The 17,369-nt window shown below is 38.6% G+C and overlaps 1 protein-coding gene across 1 annotated transcript; it reads left to right on the forward strand.

The window, feature by feature from the left end:
• Positions 1-56: 56 nt before the first annotated feature.
• Positions 57-13,186, forward strand: LOC139444595 (protein SET-like). Its single transcript, XM_071225495.1, has 8 exons — positions 57-425; positions 4,547-4,618; positions 5,742-5,859; positions 6,682-6,851; positions 9,084-9,163; positions 10,477-10,529; positions 10,791-10,862; positions 11,474-13,186. The coding sequence occupies exons 1-8, from the start codon at positions 57-59 to the stop codon at positions 11,554-11,556; spliced, it is 1,017 nt and encodes a 338-aa protein (XP_071081596.1). The 3' UTR covers positions 11,557-13,186.
• The last annotated feature ends 4,183 nt before the right edge of the window (positions 13,187-17,369 follow it).

Here is a 17,369-nt window from a genome sequence, read left to right on the forward strand (position 1 = left end):
AAATCTAGCCAATGAAATCTAGTCTTTTTTCAGCTAGTTAGGGAATTTTGCCACGCATGCGCACTGACTCTATTAAACCATCGCAGACTTTTCAAACGTGCAGTTTTGCATTCACGCTTGTGTACATTGATCATCTGAGTGCACTAGAAATGTCAACAGAATCAGCGACAGCGACGAAAGTTCAGAAGCTTTCTACGCCGGAAGGTGAGGCGAATGGAGCTGATAGCGGCGATTTAGATGCAGAATCACAGATGCAAAAGACACTGGAAGACATCGACTCGTGTCAGAATGAAATTGATGCGCTAAATGAAAAAGCAAGCGAGGAAATTTTGCAGGTGGAACAAAAGTACAACAAATTAAGGAAACCACACTTTGATCGACGAAATGGATTAATTGAGAAAATCCCAAATTTCTGGGTGACTGCTGTATCCTTTTGTTTTGAAAGCGTAAAGGATCAACTTTGAAGATTACACAAAACTTTTAGTGTCTCCTATTTTCGCGGTAGGGAAAAATCGTGGGGACAGTAGCGAGGTGGACAAGGATGGTTTGTTTGTAGAAAATTCCCAGCCAATTATACAACTGATCTTTTCTCAGAGGTTGGATGTTATTAATGTCTCTGATCGTAACTGAATTCTGGAAAGTTTAGTTTTTACAAGCATGAGCTTGGTTCCCAGTTTCCTGTCAGGGGAGACAACTATTGTGTCCTTTGTTGTGACTATTGTTTGTTGTTGATCACGGTGCATTTTAAGATAACATTTTGGTGCCTTTAAAGTTTTTCATAAGGAATATTCGAATTGTTGTTATATTTGCAAGCTACTGTACAACATTTGTATCATGTTTATGTTTAACTTCTTAGTTTTATTCTACCAGTGGACATAACAGTTTCTTTTGTGTTGTGTGATCAGTTTAGTACTAGAAGTGGTCATCCATAATGATTTTATTTGTTTCCATAAACACAATCCTCCCTGTATTCAAAGTACTGTTCAACAAAATAATCAAGGTTTGGACATTGATAAGCCCAAATTTTGATTATTTTGTCATCTGTCTATATTCCAAACTTACTGAAATGGATATTTCTATTATAGTCATCATACAACACTCATATTTATCCTTTGAAATTAAATATCACACTTCAAGGTGAATAAAAAACTTTGAAAGAAATAAAAAATATCATATTTTAAATGACACATATTGGAGATCCAACCCTCAAAATAAAATATCAAAATTGGGGTCAAATTAGTGCTTTATTGCTTGCATGGAATTGTTTTTGGGTCAAATCCTGTACATTGCTAATAGAGCTAAAATATGGCCCAACATGCCCAAAATATGGCCCTTGATGTCACAGCGACATTCCTGTCCTTTCAATTTTACTGTAGCATGACTTTTCTCTCACATTATCTACCCTGTCTGTATTTATTTTTGCACAAAGGCGATGGCTGATCAAGCTGACTTTGACCATGTTGACATCGTAATATTTACCTTAGTATGTAGAAAATGTCATCTGCATTTTCAATCAGTGGCAATCACTGTCCGACACTTTAGCTCCCACTATGTTGTAATATGTATTGCTATACAGATGCCTATATCGCAATATATTGCAATACAATATTTTGCCTATACGCTTTTTTCATTCTCAGCTCTGTGGCAAGTATACAACCCAAGCTGCCATATGAAATGCTACGTTATTTTGTGTAATGGCTGAGTATAGAAACAATGATTTAACAACAAAATAGATTTTGGCTTATGAGTAACATCTCAATCAACATGATCAATTTTTTCCCCTTCATTTAAAATAAAATCTGTAACACTGTCATTACTTTGTTTAATGAATAGTTCTGAGTTGTTGCTCCAAATTTACTAATCAGGAAGATTCTTTTCTTGTTTATCCCAGTAGAATTTTCTAATATAAATCTCCCCATAACAGCAATTTCTTCCTGTTTTTATGTAACTAGGTCAATCAAAAATTCATTCAGTACTTGTAGGTCAGGGGCCTTTTACCTTTTTTCAGTGTTTCGGCTGGCTTTTGAAACTGAAAATTTCGTATGAAAATTATTTGGTTTTAATTCTTTCAACTTCATGTTCAGCATGTTCAGTGCAAAGATGTCATCTCTGAAATAACTTTGTCAGTGAAAATGGGATCTTTTTAAATAATTTAAGAGAATTTCACAGTGTAATTTATAGACTTTGTAGTCGTGTTGTGACCCGTGAAGATGCGGGGTAGAATAGGTCTTCAGCAACCCTTGCTTGCTGTAAAAGGCGACTAACGGGGTCGGGTGGTCAGACTCGCTGACATGGTTGATGCATGTCATCGATCCCAACTGCGTGGACTGATGTTCATGATATCACTGTCATATAGCTGGAATATTGCTGAGTGTGGCATAAAACAACAAACCAAATTTGATTATCTGAAAATATCATAAGATTGATTGTAAACCACCCAAGTTTCTAGGATTGAACACAAACAATTTTGCCCCTTCTCTCAAGCATGTGATACTTTTGTTCCCTGACAAGGTTTGTTTACTACTAAGTACTTGGAATAAGAATGAGTAGTCAGTGTCTTTTCTGAAACAAAGTGTTAGAATTGGATTTTGTTTGTTTTGATCAAGCTTTACTGAACATAACATTGAAAAACAGAAACATGGTGATAACCAGACAATTTGGATGATTTTACAACCAATTCCCAACACTACAACCAGGAGTAACTGATTGTCTGTTCCTTCTGAAATAATGTTGAAAGTCCCTGGCCAATTCTCAGGACTTGCAACATTAATTCATCTTTGGACAGGGGCACAGGTGGCCCAGTCGCCTAAGGCGCCGTGATTTGCTGTGCAGAGTTGCGTCCCTTGGGCACGCCAGAAACCTATGATTGTGGGTTCGAATCCCAGTTCGCCCCGATTATGTTTCTAGGTTTGTCAGCACCATACCCGTGCTCGTGGGTTTCACTTAAGTGGTAAATGTCTGAGACCTGCATCACTTCGGGCTTTCCTCCATCATTAATCTGAAACGCCGCGATATAACTTGAATACTGTTAAAAGCAGCGTTAAACCCAACTCACTCACTCATCTTTGGACAGAGAATTCGTAATTGGTAGCATGTAAGTTATTCTTTAAAGACGTGCCAAGATATGTGCCCGAAACATTTGTGTCTACTAGCCCAAACCTGTCTTTTGGCATCGTTTTCAGGTTATTTTTTGGTTAAAATACCAGCTATTATTACCACGATTACCTGAGCTTGCTACTGATGTTATTATTAAGTTGTAAGTTGGTCCTTATTTATTGAACATAGCAGTGTTTCGATGTAGATTCTTACACCGTTATCAAGCTGGAGGTACATGTTGTGATAAGCAGCAGATTAACATTGACAACAACAGGTAATAGATAACAAGTAGCATACAGATAATTGTATGAAGCCAAATGTACAGTAAGAATAACAAATAACACACAGGTAATGAAGCACTCAGGTAATGCCAGATGTACAGTAAAGATAAGGATTAAAAGGATTAAACAGTTGTGACAAGGTATCTGGGTCCTGATTTATCCTGATCCTGATTTAAATAGTCTATTGCTTGATTAGATCTCAGATAGGCTGACCAGATGTAATACCCTTGATCTAGGTTGGTCAAGGGTTTGTGGAGGCAGATTTCTATCATCTTCCCGAGCCAAGAGAGTTAACTGGCTACAAAAGTCCAGTTTCCACTCTTACCGAACTAGGCTGGTGTTATGGAGTTACATTTTAGCTGCACTAACAAGTCTATGCATAGTCCAATCAAAATCGCACAGCAAGATCGAAATCCAGTGCACTGTCGTGCAGATTTCGGTCGATTGCAGGATTTGCAAAGCTCTTTGTCCTTCCTGTACATCAGACTTCATTACTCGTGTGCTTCATTACCCATGTGCTATTTGTTATTCTTACTGTACATTTGGCTTCATCCAATCATCTGTATGCTATTTGTTATCTATTACCTGTTACTGTCAATGTTAATCTGCTGCTTATCACCTGCCATGCATATATCCCTCTCATCACTTGGTTGTTGTCACTCCAGCCCGATAAAGGTGTAAGAATCTACATCAAAATGTCTTACCAAACTGCCCAATACTTAAGGCAGTGTTAGAAATTGGCACTAGTCCTGTAGTCCTTACCAAACTCAGTTAAACTGCCCAAAAGTAAAGGTATCCTAAGGACTAGTAGAAATATGCCATTTTAAGGGTTTGGCTATATGTTATCATTATATGGATAAGTGGTCTGAAACTTAGTTTCTAATCATGTTAAGGTATCCCAAGGACTAGTAGAAATATGCCATTTTAAGGGTTTTGCTATGTTATCATTATAAGGACTAGTGGACAAAAACTGTTAGTTTCTAACCCTAATATGCAATTGACCAGGGCCCACTTGCACAAAGCGATCTTAGCGCCAAGATGATTGTAACTCCCATATGCTTACAATAGTGGTAGTGCTAAGATCACTTTGTGCAAGTGGGCCCAGAAGTTGTCCGTATGTTTTCTTAAGTTATGACATGTCTTGATTGATTTCTTTCCTTAATGGGAAGTTTGTGAATCACCCACAAATCTCAGCTGTCCTTGATCAGGAGGAGGAAGAATGCCTACACTATCTGAAAATGGTATGTTGATTGATTTATCACTGTCAGTATTTGGTAAATTCACCAAATTGCATTGACTTTGCAAGAGACAAATGGCATTAGGACTGTTACATGATTGTCTTTTCAACTTTTGACAACACACTCTTCTTAATTATTCCCAACTTGAAAAAAACTGTTCTTAAGGTCATTTTGGAATATATGTGTCCTAGGAATTTAACTAATCCAAGACTCTGCACCAGTCAATCATGTGATCATTTGTATGCTGAAATTTTATTATTGATTACATTATCATTAAATGTAATAATCATTAACATATATTATACTTACTATGCTAGCCAACATGCTTTGATAATAATTAATACATATATATATATGTATTCCTTGAATGTTTATTGTACATTGTCAGCACATGTTTGTCAATTCTTCATGCTCATAATGGCAGCTGTCTGCAAGCAAGCAGTGGACCCCAGACAAAACTCCAGCGAGTGTACTTTAGCTTTCCCATATACCTAGCACTTCTACAGAGTGTAAAGTGTGAGATATTGCGGCAAAGAGCTTTAACTAACTTTGTGTACATTGGCATGAATACTGAGTTCACAAACTTATTTAAACACATTTGATTTTGGCTGTATATAGGGAAACAGGGGTCAATCAAACTGCTGGCCGTTTGGCCCCTGGCCAGTTATTCTTACAAAGGGCTTGTTGGAACATACACCATGATATAACTGAAACACTGTTCAAGTTGGCGTAAAACCCAACAAACTCACTATGAAAATTCACATACAGAGCTTACAATGGAAACATAGGTTGTCAGCAGTCTGTCTGTACATTTTCATTACCGTTATCAATTATAGGTCAGTTACCAACACTAGTTAAATGACCAAATAAAATGAAACAATTGGGTAATTTTATGTAAACATCATCCAAACCATTTTGTTGTGTTTGTAGAATGATAGGCAACAATCATTTTGATACAGATATTGCACCAAGTTCAGACTTATAATTGCAAATTGAAAGTAGCTTTTGGGATGCATGTCATTAGGCATGAATAACAGGTGTTTTCTTTTGTTGATTCTCTTAATCATGTTAATGCTAATAGTAAGGACTCCTAGTGCAAATATCATGGTTGTGTATATATTTTAAGGTTGAAGTAGAAGAGTTTGAGGACATCAAATCTGGGTACAAGATCAAGTTCAGTTTCTCACAGAATCCATACTTTACAAATGATGTGCTGTGCAAAGAATTTCATCTGGCTACTTCAGGTGAGAATTTATGGCTGATGGATCAGTGTGTTATTGTATGCACAGCCAGTATCATGATCAAGATCCCCATCAAGACCCGAGTTACAATCTGTACCCAGCATTGCTAGGTGTAAGTGTTGTATGAATTTGATCTGTGACTTCGATCAGTGCTCATGTCTTCAGTCACAGATTTGTTTTGTCCAGATTTGATTATTTACTTGCAACAGTAATGTTGCTGAAATGCTTCTTACTGTGGCGTAAAACAACATTCACTTACATAACATAGACATCCCCAGTCAAAGAGACTGATAAATGTTTCTGGTGGTACCAATGCCTGATTTGGCGTTAGTCATTGCTCAAACTGTTACTGTTTGTCAAGTCATGTTTCCCTAAAGCTGTTATGGACCCGTGAAGATTCCAGGTTGAATAGGTCTTCAGCAACCCATGCTTGCCGTAAAAGGTGACTAAGCTTGTTGTAAAAGATGACTAACGGGATCGGGTGGTCAGACTCGCTTACTTGGTTGATGCATGTCATCAATCCCTGCTGTCATGGATCGATGCTCATGATATTAATCACTGGATTGTCTGGTCCAGACTCGATTATTTACAGACCACTGTCATATAGTTGTAATATTGCTGAGTGGGGCGTTAAACAACAAACCAACCAACCAACTAAAGCTGTTATGATGTGACTGAGGTGTTCAAACCCTTCTTGTTAGTACTTTCATGAACTTCTTGCTGACTCTCCTATAGCCAGGACATTTTATTACCTATTTATAGAAACATTTGTCCCTTACTTGTTGATCATCTTAATATTGAGTTTATCATGTTTGTGTTGCTTAGGTGATCCTGCATCCAAATCCACAAATATCGAGTGGAAGGAAGGGATGGATTTGACGAAGAAACTCCAGCAGGCCGAACAGAATGGTCGCAAGAGGAAGCTGGGCATGGCAAGAAACTTCTTCTCCTGGTTCCTTGACAACACCGACCCCTCAGCGGATGACATTGCAGAGGTAGGTCACTTGAATACCGCCACTTGTAGCAGGTGATGCTAACTTGTAACAAGCAGGGGCAGGAAAGGAATTATTTGGTGTGGCATTTGCTTTGTTGATCCAGGCTGTTTAGTTTTTTATAGATGAAAACTTTGCTGATGCATGAAGGCCTGGAATCAAGAACAATATTTGTGTTTGTCGGGTCGGGTTCTTTCATACTGATAGTCATGATGAAGAGACTCTCTGTTACCATCTTCCCGTGGCAAGGGAGCTAACTGATTATAAAAGTCCAGTTTCAACCCTTGCCAAACTAGGCTGGTATTATGAAGTTAGATTTTGGCTGGACTAACGACGTCTATGCCTAGTCCAATCAAAATCGCGCAATCAAATCGAAATCTGGTTCGTAAACTGTCATGCAGATTTCAGTCGATAGCAGGATTTGCAAAGCATGTGCACCGTCAACACTTTGTTAACAGATACAGATAGCACTTCGCGATGTACGACCCGTTTTATTACTATATAGATCTTGATTATCAATCAGATCGTCTTGACTGGGCGCCACCATTTGGTTTGAAGCAAATGCAAGTGATAACGAGAGGTGGAATCTGATAGGTCCATAGGAAAGGCATAGTAGGGACATAACGCAGATCTTTGTTTAGCGGTAGAGAGAACTAAGATCTGATTTTAATGAGATTGCCATTGGCTACTACCGTATTTTCTTGAGTATAGTGCGCACCCATGTTATTATGTGCACCCCCTCTAGCGGATTCAATATTTTGGAAAAAAATTAATTTGAATACCAAACACAGAAAAATAATTACACACCTTACCCCTTCAGCCAAGTCTCGCAAACGAACGGGTGATGAGAAACTTGGTCAATACAAATTCGAAATTTGAGATAAAAAATCACCATACATGTTGATTAACCATTTAAATTGTATTTTTGTTCTGCTAGGCATTGTTTTATATTCAGGGATTAAGATTAGCTTGTGTATTTTCTTGGAAACTAAGCCGGACACAGCAATCAGCTGTACACACGTTTTCTTGGAATCTACCGGTGATTGGATCAAGACACACCCAATGATATAACTTTACAGGATTTTAATGCAAGGATCGGCAAAATTTTTATCTGAAACTATCAGGAATAATATATTCCAATTTCTTGTTAATTTAGATGCAGCTTTTACTAAACATATTTAAAATAATAATAACCCTAAGCGAAGCAGCTGATCGCTATTGCCGGGTATTATTTTTTACATGGAACCAGTCTGACCAGTCACAGTCAAGGCTCCAGTGCACGTGATCGCGAGAATTACGTGTTGACACAGAATCGTCCAACAAAAACACACAATTTTGCCAAAATTAATTAAAACAATATTAAAAGGAATTTTGAATAGAATTTATAAAATATGTTACAAACATAAGTCTAGACATATACAAAGAACACTATTTATAGCCAGACAGTGTAATTACATGACTAATTTGCATACTTCAGTATGGATTTGTTGACATGGTATTTCCGGTGTTACATGCTCACAGTAATGTCTTTCCATGGGGGGAAAAACATCAAAACTGATTCATTCGTGTATAATGCGCACCACCCACTACACAGCTGTGGGTTTTTGTTAAAGAGTGCGCACTATACTCAAGAAAATATGGTACAAGTTATGTCCCCTCTACTGACAATCAGTATTCAAACAAAATGGCGGTGTCCAGTCATGATGATTTCATCGATTATAAAGAACTTGACTGTAATAAAACCTTGCAAGGTTCATTTAATCACTTGAGCACTTTGATTTAAAACATTTGGAAAATAATCTGTCGACACCAAGTTGACGGTACATATACTCAGCAAATCGTGTAATCAAACAAATTTGGCAAGGCAGTTGCCATGTTGTTTATGAACCAGATGTCAGTTTCGTTGAGGGATTCATTGGACTATGCATAGACTTGTAAGTCAAGCCAAAATATAACTCCATAATTCCAGACTAGTTCGGCAAGGCTGGAAACCCGACTCATTAAGGGATTCATTGGACTATGTGTAGACTTGTAAGTCAAGCCAAAATATAACTCCATAATTCCAGACTAGTTCGGCAAGGCTGGAAACCCGACTTTTAAAGTCAGTTCACTCCCTGATACACACTGTGACACCATGTCTTGTAACCCTTGAGTTGTGGCTGTAGTAAATTTTTGTAGTTTTTTTATCTGACACATTTTTTGGCTTCATCATAATATTTTGTTGTAACATTTCAGGTGATTAAAGATGACATGTGGCCAAACCCCCTCCAGTATTACTTGGCACCAGACATAGAGGTTGAAGAAAATGGCATCAGGTTTGTGATCTGTCTGTTCCACTGGAAGCCCTGTTACAATGAGCTAATAAGCTTGATGATGGATGTGTCCAATCTTAGGATAATGTCTCAAGAATCGGTTGTTGACTAACAGCTCTGAAGTGTGATTTGCCTAGGTAGACCCACATGTGCAGGTGAAAAGTGAATGCTCAGAGGTAATACACACATGTCGTGTGCATGTCACAGGTGACGGGGCATGGGTGGCCCCAGTCGTCTAAGGTGCCGCGATTCGCACGCCAGAAACCTATGATTGTGGGTTCGAATCCCGGTTGGCCCGATTATGTTTCTAGGTTTGTCAGCACCATACCCGTGCTCGTGGGTTTCAACGAAGTGGTAAACGTCTGAGACCTGCACACATTCCTATTCGTTAGGATAACAATGCAGGCCTTGTCATTAGGGCTGGGTGAGTCCAAATTTACTCCCCAGGTACCCACCCCCCTATTACCCCACCCTACCTGGGTACCCGCTGTAGGTCTCGAGAGATAGGTACAAATTGTCCGATTGGGAATTGTTTGACTGTTGCCTTGTCAAAATGTATTTAGATACACATATAAAATGATCTGGTCATGCATACACTGATGTTGACTGAAGTTTTATCTTTACTCAAACATGAAAGTCAGGAGGAATACGTGCATAGTCAGAAAGAAATGTGAACATTAGTGACTTGTAGTGTAACCATAGAGTTCTAGATAAGTTTTGCCATTAAACAATATATCACGGGACTAACCTCGGCCCCGGGGTAGTCCTGTGGGTAGCCGGGTCCTACTCAGTACCCACCCGACCTGAGTTGTCCTTCCCAGCCTTACTTGTCGTCTTAGTCTGCACAAGAAAACACTGTTGAAAACTGTTTGTAGAGAAGCAGTACACACACAGGCTTCCATTAGGTTTATATACAAATAATAGACGATTGTGATGTTGCAGGAGAATCAGCAGTAGAAACTAACATTTTTAGACCACTAGTCCTTATAATGGTAACATACAGCAGAACCCTTAAGAATGACAAATTTCTAGTAGTCCTTATGATACCTTAACTATTGGATAATTTGGCAAGGGCTTCAGGACTTGTGCCAATTTCAAACATAGAGAATATGTTTGTATACAGCACTGGAAACTAACAGTTTCAGCCCACTAGTCCTTATAATGATAACATATAGCAAAACCCTTAAAAATGGCATATTTCTACTAGTCCTGAGGACACCTTAACTGTTTTGCAGTTTGGCACGGACCTCAGGACTAGTGCCAATTTCTAACGCTGGTATATATGTCTATTTGAAATTGTATGTACTTGATTTCAGTGACGATGAAGATCCTGACGAGTCTGTGTATGTTGTTGATGATGAAGATGATGGTATGTACACCCAATCCATGCAATAAGTTTCTCTAGTTCATCTCTTGCATTGAACTTTGTAAGTACAACCCCTTGGAGGGGTTGAGATCTGAAGAGAGGTGGCATGTCAGTGAAAGATCGGATTTTAATGAGATTGCTTCTTAAGTCTAAATCTATTGACAGACCTGGAAGTAAATATCAAAAAAGCTTCACAACACGTGAATGGTCTCAATGATAATTCACTCCTGATTTAAAAAAAAAAAATCTTTGGTGATGTTCTAGATGATGAAGATGATGAAGTGTATTCAGTAGAAGATGGTGACATTGAAGAAGGCGACACATTAGATGATTCAGGTAAGTTACTTTGACATTTTGAGAACAGTAAAATATGGTTATAATGAACTCAAAAGGACCACAAATGTTAGTTCGTTATAACCGTAGTTTGTTATGTAAAGGGGGGCACGGGTGGCCCAGTCGTCTAAGGCGCCGCGATTCGCTGTGCAGAGTTGCGTCCCTTTGGCACGCCAGAAACCTATGATCATGGGTTCGAATCCCGGTTCGCCCCGATTATGTTTCTAGGTTTGTCAGCACCATACCCGTTCTCGTGGGTTTCACCGAAGTGGTAAACGTCTGAGACCTGCATCACTTCGGGCTTTCCTCCCACATTAAGCTGACACGCCGTGATATAACTGGAATACTGTTAAAAGCGGCGATAAACCCAACTCACTCACTCACTCACTCACTGTTATGTAAAGCATAATTATAGCAAATGGCCGGGACCAAAACATAAGTTTGTTATATCCATCTGTGTGTTCATTATGAACATAGGTTACTGTAGTTATATGGTTGTCATCAGAAAGGAATTCCATCTGAAGTGAAACTGGACAATTGTGATGTTATTGAAGCTACGTGAGGACAAGTTATTGATTTGATGTGGCCTTATGTATTATTTCTCCTCATTTCAGCTGATGTTGAAGTGATAGATGCTGAGGACGATGATGAGAACGTGAATGACGACGAGGTGGAGGCAGGGGAGGAAGGGGAGTGATGTCACAGCCATCTGCAACCACATGTACATACTGTGTAGATCACTTTCAAGTGTATAGAGAAGTGAGGGAAGACTACTGGAGAAGATCACACAAAAATGGCGTTTTTTTGAGTGCAATATTTCTTGCAGCGAGACATAATGTCAGATTAGCCTAAGTTGCTTCCCAACCAGGGATGCAATATGCCACTACGCGCGAAGCCCAAATAAGTTTGTGAAATGCTTTTCAGGGGGGTCCTGAGTTATCACTATTCTAGCTATTTGTGTTTCAAGCTAGGCTGCATTCCTGCCTACTCAAGTGCCTACTCAAGACCTACTAGGAATAAGTAATACTGGCTCATATCCCTATCTTTGTTCCTTATGGCTTCAATCAGTATGAAACTGAACCATTATCTATAGTGTTGGGCTCTGTTCTATGATGTGATCTATCGCTAGGTCTTTCTCAACACTTCATTGAAATCAAGTGTTGAGATAGTCTTAGAGCTAACATCACTGTGTTCAACAGGATACTCATTTTTTATCAAATGTTTCATGTATCTTAATTGTAATTTGCTGGATATTCTTCCTTTTTTAAGGTTTTCCTTTTTGTTGATATCAGGTGTTGAATATCAATAGCTGGTCACATGGAGTGTCAGTTGTGTATTTTGCCATAGCTGCCCTCAGATACCCCTAGGCAGCCATGGCTAAGTTCATGATTTGTCATGAGGTGATTTTTAGTTATAATTTTAATTCAGATCAGTAAGAAATTGTTGCCTGACATGGTGAAACGATAAGGGTATTGATTTACCTTAGCCTATAGATGATAGCCAAAGACCGTTTCCTCACGTGTGAGGTGCTTAGGCGATGACTTGCTTTTGCCAGTGTGTGCAGTACTATCTTCAGAAATGATTTATTTAAAGGGAGTTTGTTTTAAAATTTATTTAGGATTATTTCAATGTTAGGAAAAGAGAAGGACTTGAATATATGACTGTTTAATGTTTGAACATAATTCATTCATTCCACAAAAATATTTTTTTTTTTTCAAATCTCCAATTCTCTGTATGAAGGCTTGTGTCAAAGTCATGAACATTTCTGATAGGTCGTTTAATGGGGGCTTTTTGTGTCTGACTTTCTTGTGTTTACGTTGTAAAATCAAAATCAGTTATATGTTCTACATGTTGCATTTTCAAGAAGGACTTGGTCAGCTTGCAGTAGTCTTCTCTCCAGTTACGCCATGTAACCATGGTAACATTGTGTGAGCATTTATATCACGACATGTCATCCTTGTGGGTCATTACATCTTGTCATAACAATTGTTATTTTTGTATCATGTTCTTCGGTTCGTGTAACATGCATGGCGTGTTACATAGTTGTATATTTCATGTACAGTTACCTGGTGATATATATTTGCCATCATTAGGAAGATCACTGTGAATAAGTGCTTACACATCATTGAATCCTAAGATAAGGGTGTTCAGTTCTCACCAGGCTAAGGCGAATCAGGGTAATGTAAGATTTGCTTTGGGTTTTTTCTTAAGCTCGTCATAGGATTAGGGCGGTCGGGTAGCCTAGTGGTTAAAGCGTTCGCTTATCACGCCAAAGACCGGGGTTCGATTCCCGAAATGGGTACAATGTGTGAAGCCCATTTCAGGTGCCCCCCCCCCCCCCGCTGTGATATTGCTCGAATATTGCTAAAAGCGGCGTAAAACCATACTCACTCACTCACTCACTCACTCACTCGTCTTAGGATTTTATGGTGCATCAATTCAATTTCATAGTGCTATAAGTCAGCTGTTCTACTTTCAAGACTGTAAGGATGTTTCAGGTGAAACAGTTTTATACCGTGGATGTAGTTGAAGTTGCGGACTTTTGAGGTGGTCTAACCACACAGTATTGTATCACGATACGAGCCCTACGTTACAATACATCGATTTACGACCACTGTATCGTGGTACATACGATACATTTCATTACAAGTCAATATGTGTTCATTGTAAGAGTAACAGATACTGTTCATATCCAGCTTTCACAGATTCTCTATTAGGTTTTGGTTTGACATACATTGCATAACATTCACAGTGCCACAATATCCCATCTTTGAACTCTCAAATTTAATAACAAATGATTCAGGGTTGTGATTCCCCTGCAAAATGAAGAATGTCAACTTGTGAAATAAAAGTACTGTATCGGGATACGAATCGTATTGCTCCCACAGTATGGGATATATATGGTATCGCTACCTTGCCGTTTCATTACGCCTCGGGAAATTTGTCAGGAATTTTGTAATGGCAAGCATAAATGATGGCAAATAAATATCACCAGTTTTAACCTCCTTATATTGACGTTGTCACTAGATCTGTCAGTGGTTAGTGCTTCTGTTGAGTCGAGTTTTGCTGTCAACAAGATTTCTTACATTTTCTCTACACCAGTTTGTTTTTGTTTGACTATTATGAGGCAGTTTCAATATTTCTTGCTCGATTTGCATACATGGCTCCACACACTAGGGTTTACATGTACCAGTCTTTGCAAGCTTCCGATGTATGCATCGTAATTACATCAGAATATTTCCGGCCATGTGGTACTGCAAAGGTGTGGGTTCAAGTGGCTCTGGTCTGCGTTTACCATAATTGATGTATAAAACTTACATGGGTGTTTAATCCAATGTGTCCGAAATAAAAGATTATTCATAAGTACTTCGTGGTATGTACTTGTTTTATGAAAGCGGATTTTCCCCCGGTGTCATATCCTGTCATTCTGAGCCGTCGAGGAAAACATTTTTGTTAGCTTTTCTAAAATACATGCCAGTGGTAGGCCTGCTTACTCATAACAATATGGCCTGGATCTGAGACACATGTATTTTTCGTAGGGCTCTTTTACGTGTGTCCTGTAAAATTGTTACAACCAAATTTAAACCTTACTGTTTAACAAGGTTTAACAAGCTATTCCCAAGTATTTTTGTGATAATATGAACAATATCATAATTTCCAGGTAGGGGTAACTATGGGGCAGTTTTTAACTGCGATAGTTGGATAGTTTGATTTATCGTATACAACAGGGGGGGTAATAGCCAGTCCAGTTTTCCACCTCTTGCCAGGCTGATATGTATCGTCAATGCATTTTCAATGGACGATTGATATCAGCACGGGTGGTAAGAAATTAGAGTTACGTCCCTTAGTGTGTCGCCTGCTCATCTGCTCAGCTAGCTTTCCCATGACAATGACTTCCAAACAAGGTGAAAATTGTTTACATTCACTTGCAAATAGATACATTTTACAATGTGATGTTATGGTATGTGATAAAAAGATTACATCACAGTTTTTATATCAACCCTTGGGCTGGTATTGGGGTCTTGGGTTGATATGGGGTATGGTATGAAATCTGCTACATAAGAACTTCTTGATATTGTTACACACCTATTCACAGCATGTAGGCAAGATCAAAATCCAAGGCCCAAAAGATCGGGGGTAGAATAGGTCTTCAACAACCTGTGCTTGCCGTAAAAGGTGACTATGCTTGTCGTAAAAGGCGACTAACGGGATCAGGTGGTCAGGCTCGCTGACTTGGTTGATGATACATGTCATCGTATCCCAGTTGCATGAATCGATGCTCATGATGTCAATCACTGGGTTGTCTTGTCCAGACTCGATTATTTACAGATCGCCGTCATATAGCTGGATTATTGCTGATTGCAACAAATAAACAAACAAGGCCCCAGAAGGGGAATTTGGCCAATACCCCAAAACAAGCTTCTTAGAATGTATTTTGCATGGTGACACTTCTACAGCATGTAAGAATAGAAACCATTTTTTAACATATTATATATATGTAATTTTGAGTCATGAATTTAGCATATGATATTAAAAATACATCAATTATGGTAAGTGTTTATGAATCGTGAAGCTGTGGTAGTTTTTGCAATGGGTTTGTTTCCTAGTATGATCAAGTCATTATCATGCATCATTCAAACCTGTATATAGTGAACACCTCTGTGTCAACCTCTGTCATGGTGTGGTCTAGGAGACCGTAATAACTGACTAGTACATTTTGGTAACTTGATCCGTCCTCAGTCATCAAGACCCATTGTTTGCTTCTGAAATATACCGTGTGGATACAGAAAGATGACATTGTTTCCCTGGATTATGGTGAAATCATAAGTCAGTTGATTATGGTCTTGTAAGACACACATCATTACATAGTACATCCATTGTTTTTGAAAGATAATCATGACAGGTGAAATTCAATATTGTGAAAATCCTTATTGTGTACATCATTTCTTGAATTTCTATTATTACATACATATTAAAGCATTACATGAGAAAGACTACTATTTGTACTCACAGTTACCCATGAATTAAGCCATGTGGATCATTCATTGATGGGCATGTGTGTAGTCCCTACAGTTGACTTGGAAGAGTTGTGTCCCTTGTTTGTGCCAGGATCTGTTTGTCAATGGATCGAATCCCAGATCCCAGAATTTGACCCTTCATGTCATTCAGCAATCCCATGCTCATGGATTTTAGCATAGATATGATATCCATGACCTGTTACAGGGGCAGCCGAGGAGCCTTGTGGTTAAAGCGTTCGGTCATCACGATTTGATTCCCGACATGGGTATAATGTGTGAAGCCTTTTTCGGGTGTCACCTGTCGTGATATTGCTGGAATATTGCTAAAAGCGGTTTAAAACCATACTCATTCACTACCCTGTTAAACAGACACACTGTCATACAACTGAAATACTGTTCAAACTGGCGTTGACAACTAACTCACTCTCATAGTCATTGCCTTTTCTAACATATTTGAATCAAGGGCAAAAGAAAAGGATATGATACCCAGTTTTTTGGGGTTTTTTTGTGTGGTTTAACGCAGCACTCGGCAATATTCCAGCTAAATGCGTTTTTGACTAGACAATCCAGTGATTGTCATCATGAGCATCCATCTACGCAATTTCGATACAGTGACATCCATCAAACAAGTTGGTAAGCCTCCCATTAGTTGCCTCTTACGTCAGGCATGGGTTGCTGAAGATCCATGGAATCTACCTGGAATCTACACAGGATGCCAGGGCATTGGAAAGATAGCTTATTATAAAGATAAGTCACAATGTTTCTTGCAAAAGGAGAAGGCAAAAGGCCCATCTAATGATAGACTTGAATAGGAGTACTATAGACCAAGTTACTTCCTCTAGGAATGTTACAGGTATTTTTCATGATTTGTAAACAGCATTGTAATATGGTCACTAGGATGGAATTCATAACATGAATTATTTGGTGCTGGTTCCTAGCTCATAGTACTATAACTGGTATGTCTACTATATAGTTTATTACTGGTATGAATTTCTGTCATTTTTTCATGTATACATTTAAAGTTATACTACTCCACATTTGATAAGGATATTCTGAGTGGGACCTGAATGTGTGATTGGCTGCTTGGAGATGGTGTCATACAAATAGTATCTCATGTTGCCAGGCAACTGACGCATTATTGGCTTCATCTAAAGTTAATAAAAGTTCAAGTAAACCAGTTGCTGTCCTCTCAGAATAGTAGGAAATAGCACAGTATCCATCTCACCTGTTGAATAGTATACATCCCCCATAGATCATTTGCATATATATATACTGTGTTGTATGAGCTGTGCGATTAATACTTGTTTGCCATATACAATCATTTAGATGTTGGCTTTTGTTGGTGCATTGTCATTCTGAAAGTTTGCTTGAATTTCACTTAATCATTTGTTGTTTACATCAGTACAGATCATTAACCCATCATTTTTCTGATCATATCTGCATCAAATCGATCTGATTGATCTTCACAATTATTTCCTCGAAAACTGATCCA

Source organism: Haliotis cracherodii, unplaced genomic scaffold (assembly GCF_022045235.1).
Source record: "Haliotis cracherodii isolate W230 unplaced genomic scaffold, xgHalCrac1.p SCAF_6, whole genome shotgun sequence".
NCBI lineage: Eukaryota > Metazoa > Mollusca > Gastropoda > Lepetellida > Haliotidae > Haliotis > Haliotis cracherodii.